The following is a 4,641-nucleotide window of genomic DNA, read 5'->3' as shown; positions in this document are numbered from 1 at the left end:
CTGCTGAGCTTGTTTTACTGGCAGCAACTACTGCTATCTTCATATCTAAAATGACACAGGGTTGTTAAAAAATGCTCACATTACACAGCATACATATTTAAGATTGAAATCATCAGATATTGGTATTTAAATCTCAACATAGCAATCTGTGTGGTGCATGATGTCTCATCATTGTTTAATTTTAACATTTCTGCCTACAAGAAAACAGGATTTTAGGAATTCTTACCCCCCCCCCTTAAAAAAAAAAAAACTGCAGATTATACCAAAACTTACTTTATGCAAACTGCAAACAGTTCCATCCTTAGGCTTCTCTAACAGCACCTGCAAATAATGAATGCACGGTAAGCTTGAATCCATAATACATTTTACTTAATCCTAATTCTTTACAAATTCACATATCAAGGTTATTCTACGAAATTTAAGGAACTCACCTCAGACTTTTCTTGTGCTTGAAGACCGGCCCACTGGCTGCTGCGTTCCTCTTGCAATATCCAGGACCTGTTAAGTTGTACTTTTTAATTATACTGCATAAAGGGCAGCCAAATTCTGCTCTCATTTCAATAATGTAATAATGAAGATATTCAAGACTTTAAAAAGTATGAAATTTGAAAATACTTACCTTTCGTCCTTGGGTCCTTTATACAGACTTAAATGGAGCCTTGGTTCATATTCCACCTCAAAAGCTTATGGTATGCTTAGAAAATAGTTAATGCATTTTTACCTATTTTGAGGAGCATAAGAACCTAAATACGTGTGGAGGAAATTTATGTATGATTCACAGTTGGCAAGGGGGAAAAAATTCCAAAACCTTTAGCAGTAGTCCATTGTGATTGCAAAGTGTTTACACCTTTATGCAGGCAAAGCTACACATACCATGGCATTGTGTTCTGGCAGTAGGTGAAGACTTGTTTCTGATGAGAGAATACATTTGTGCCCACACTGGGGACTCCCTTTCCTGAACTGGACCCATGTTTTGAATATATTTCTTAGCACTTTTTCCAAGAGCCAAATCAAAACTAGGACATCTACACCAATTTCCCTTTTGAGGTCAAATGAGATGAGTGCATAATAATCGCGTTTTATTAACCCCCGATGGAGTAAAATAACATTCCGATTTTTGTATTTTTTTTATTAATAAAGCCCAAGAGCTTAATAATAAACAAAAGTTTATCGCCTCCTGTGCAGCTGGAGGGAGTTCTGTGTGAGCCAGCGTGCACGACGAGAGCCTCCCTTGGTGTGCGAGTAGCCAATACCACGGCCCAGACCACGATGTCTGCGTCCCGCAGCAGTCTTGCCACGCAGCTCACGGTGCTTGTGAGAGGCATCGCATATCCAGTTAACCGAAGGGTCTCTACGGATGTTGTCGTGGTGGGGATCAAGGAGGATGGCTTCGTAATATTTGAAGGTGGAGTCTTGGGCAACCCAGTAGCTGTTTAGCAGACGCAGACTCCCCAGCCTACGGCCCACACGTTCCTGCAAGAAAATATTGCCTTACCTCCTTGCTCCCTTCAAATTCTTTCCAGAGACTAAATTTTAGCTTCCCCTCTCTCGATAGTTAAACCTTTAACATATTGCATCTTACACCTTGAATTTTGTCTACATTAAAATGGAGAGCAGTGCACTGATACGGGGAAATGGACACCGCTATCTTACAGACCACAAGAAATAGAGTAATGACCATGAGTACAGCAAGCGCAGCCTCATTTACTGCAAAATGCAAAATACTCGCTGGGGATTAACAATGTAGCAAAGGTTAGGCTGTGGTTTTTGGGTTCACATGATGCGCTGGTTTTGGGACCATCTCTGGAGGGCGTTCTAAATAATTCCCAATAATTGATATTCATGTTACTCAATGACAAGATTAATCACAATCAACACAGGACGACCCTACTCACCTCTGCCAGTGCTTGCAGGCTGCGCACAGGCTTCAAGTGGTTCACACCGTGGCTCTTGGGCTTGCCATATGTGCAACCCTTGGCAACAGGGCGCTTGCGGCCTCCACGGCGCACACGCATGCGGTAAATTACGAAGCCTGGGAAAATAAGAACACTGTAAATACCTAAATAATCCTACCGTATTGCACTCAGGCTAAAATGTACTCAGCAATTTTGGTGTAGATTTGTCGTCATGACACTCGGTTGGTGATGCATAGTTGGTCATCATATTAGCTTCTATAAATTTCAAGTTTACCCCAAAAGCCCTTCCTACGCGAATCCAGCACTATCAACCCGACATCCTGGTAAACACTCGGATCATACCTTGCTTGGCCTTGTAGCCGAGCCTCCTAGCCTTCTCTGGGCGAGTGGGCTTCGGGACACGGACGAGCTTGTTGAGCTGACGGTACTGCCAGGCTCGCACGCGGAGCAGGAAGCGCATCACATCGCTCTGCTTCTTGCGGTAGATCTCTTGCATGTATTTGTAAGCCCCCATTGTGGTGCGTTTCTAGGGCCTGAAACGGAGGGCAGAGGGGATGGTTGCAGACAATGAGCCTAGAAGCCAAAACACCTTAAAACAGCCTTAAAACTATCAGGTTCATCAGAATTCCCTGCACAAATCCCAACAATTTCCCTCACTCCAAAGTACCTGTAAAACAAAAGGCATAATTACAACACATCTACAGGCAGGTGCACCGTGGAAGTTCAGAGATTACTTCTGTCGGCCTTCGGACGGCACAAGACAAACACGGGAGCCGCGCCGCCCTTCCCAGCCACACTATTCCCCGTGGTTTGCTTCGCAGCCGTTGGCAAGAAAGCCCCCGTCACAGGGCGAACGACACCACGTCTACGGCACTATCCTCGCAAACTCAGTTGTGCAATCTTGATCCTTAGGTTTGCATTTACAGGAAAACGGGTTAGTCTCTGCGGTGTGGCAGCCGCTGCGCTCGGGCGAGTGGATGTGGGAGGTAAAAAAGAGTAAGGCAAATAATGCGAAGACCAAGGGAAACCGTTCCTTCCCGAAGCCACCTGAGGGCACATCCGAGGGGGGGGGGGGGATGCAGCAACCGGAGGGGGCTGGGGATGAAGCCCCGGGTAGGAACCCCCTTGGGGTCGGCAGGGGATTTCGACGGACTTCCCTGCGCGGACGGAGTCACGGGGGCGGCTTCGGAGGCGCGGTCGCTTCGTGAACATTCCCAACACTCCCTCGCACTTTCTGCAGCGGAACGTGACCAGATTCCCGCACAAGAAATGCGTGACCAAGACGGAATACCTGCGAGGCTGACGGAGTGATCTCAACGTTTCTCCGACTTCGAGTAAACTGAGCGATTGCTTCCGCACTTCCCGCAGGACCTCCGGCGCCGCGAAAAGACTGAAGAAATGGAGGCCACAGACCTGCGTATTTCGTTTCTTGTCTGAGTACTTTTGGCAATACTAATTTAGACAGCCGCACTATATATACAAAGGAAAGTATAACAGAATTACTGACTAGAGTTCGTACATGTCGGGGAAGTTAATAAAATTGTGGGGACGTCACAGGTTGTGCTTTAATTGAAATTCAAAAGTTGTCCCTATAGTCCACAGACATCGTTGTCTCGGACCGTCTCGAATGCAAACAATATTGTGAGCTTTCTGCAAAAGACAAAATGCGGGGGTTTGGAAGGTTAGGTTACATTAAGAAATTTCGTCGGGATTTCGGCAACATCGACACCGGCGCATCCCGCAGCGGCGCCGGAATCTCGTTCGGATTATGCATTTTCTTCACAATTTTCACTTTAAATCCACTATTTCTTCCACGTGTCGCCCAAGACGGAAGGGGATTGGAGAAAAACAAACAGGCGCGGCTGTCTTACTCACATTTACCGTACTTTCTAAGGGCTCGAAATTCACACACACAGCCTGTGTCACTTTGAAAATAAAAACCTTAATCCTCGGAATTCTCTTTAAAAAGACACTTGACGAAAAATAAATCCGAAAACCATCTTTGACACGACCCAAAACACAGCCCCACATGGCCCCTTATTTCGCCCGTTTCCACCTCATATCCTTCCCTAAATTCCTCACAAACCCCGCCATTCCGCCCCCACGAACTCCCCTCCGCCGCCCTCATCCCTCCACGACGCCGCCACGGCCGCCCAAACCGCCCAAACCCACGGAATCCCCGGCGGGAAGACCTCACCTGGCCCCGACTCGAGACTGAAGAGGGCGAGGAAGGCGGACACGAGGCGACGAGGAGAGGAGGACTGGGCCGGCGGTTCTTTCCGGAAAGGGGGCGGGAGGTTTTGGGTTTATTTGCGGTTCGGTTTCTGTTTGTCTGATTAGGGTGGGGGTTTTGGTTCTCTTTTTGGATTTTGGGATGGGGTTCCAGCGAGGGTTCGTTTTTGGGGGGTTGGATGTGTAACTGTGTATACTGTACATGTACACTGTACATGTACATATACACACACACATACACACAAATATACATACATGTATATATATATATATATATATATATATATATATATATATATATATATATATATATATGCATATCTATATATGCATATGCTATATCTATATACATCTATATATATCTATATCTATATCTATCTATCTATCTATCTATCTATCTAACTATCTATCTATCTATCTATCTATCTATCTATCTATCTATCTATCTATCTATCTATCTATCTATCTATCTATCTATCTATCTATCTATCTA

At 45.4% G+C, this 4,641-nt stretch overlaps 1 protein-coding gene across 1 annotated transcript; it reads right to left on the bottom strand.

Moving 5' to 3' along the window:
* Nucleotides 1–1,114: 1,114 nt before the first annotated feature.
* RpL15 (ribosomal protein L15) lies at nucleotides 1,115–4,244 on the bottom strand. The gene is made up of 4 exons (XM_027354580.2): nucleotides 4,114–4,244; nucleotides 2,259–2,449; nucleotides 1,896–2,032; nucleotides 1,115–1,473 (listed from the first exon to the last, which is right to left on the bottom strand). Exons 2-4 carry the CDS (start codon nucleotides 2,428–2,430, stop codon nucleotides 1,168–1,170), a joined length of 615 nt encoding a protein of 204 aa, XP_027210381.1. The 5' UTR covers nucleotides 2,431–2,449; nucleotides 4,114–4,244; the 3' UTR covers nucleotides 1,115–1,167.
* Nucleotides 4,245–4,641: the final 397 nt, after the last annotated feature.

The sequence above is a fragment of the Penaeus vannamei genome, unplaced genomic scaffold (genome assembly GCF_042767895.1).
Source record: "Penaeus vannamei isolate JL-2024 unplaced genomic scaffold, ASM4276789v1 unanchor3995, whole genome shotgun sequence".
Taxonomy (NCBI): domain Eukaryota; kingdom Metazoa; phylum Arthropoda; class Malacostraca; order Decapoda; family Penaeidae; genus Penaeus; species Penaeus vannamei.
Note: the sequence above shows the minus strand (reverse complement) of the source record. Positions and strands in the feature narration are given on the sequence as shown.

Bases quoted from the DNA above. Each gene is read 5' to 3' on its own strand.
- RpL15 (XM_027354580.2), bottom strand. From the start codon at position 2,430: ATGGGGGCTTACAAATACATGCAAGAGATCTACCGCAAGAAGCAGAGC. The intron at 2,033-2,258 runs GTATGATCCGAG...TTATTTTCCCAG, and splicing joins CGGCTACAAGGCCAAGCAAG to GCTTCGTAATTTACCGCATG. The intron at 1,474-1,895 runs GTGAGTAGGGTC...ATTTTCTTGCAG, and splicing joins GCCTGCAAGCACTGGCAGAG to GAACGTGTGGGCCGTAGGCT.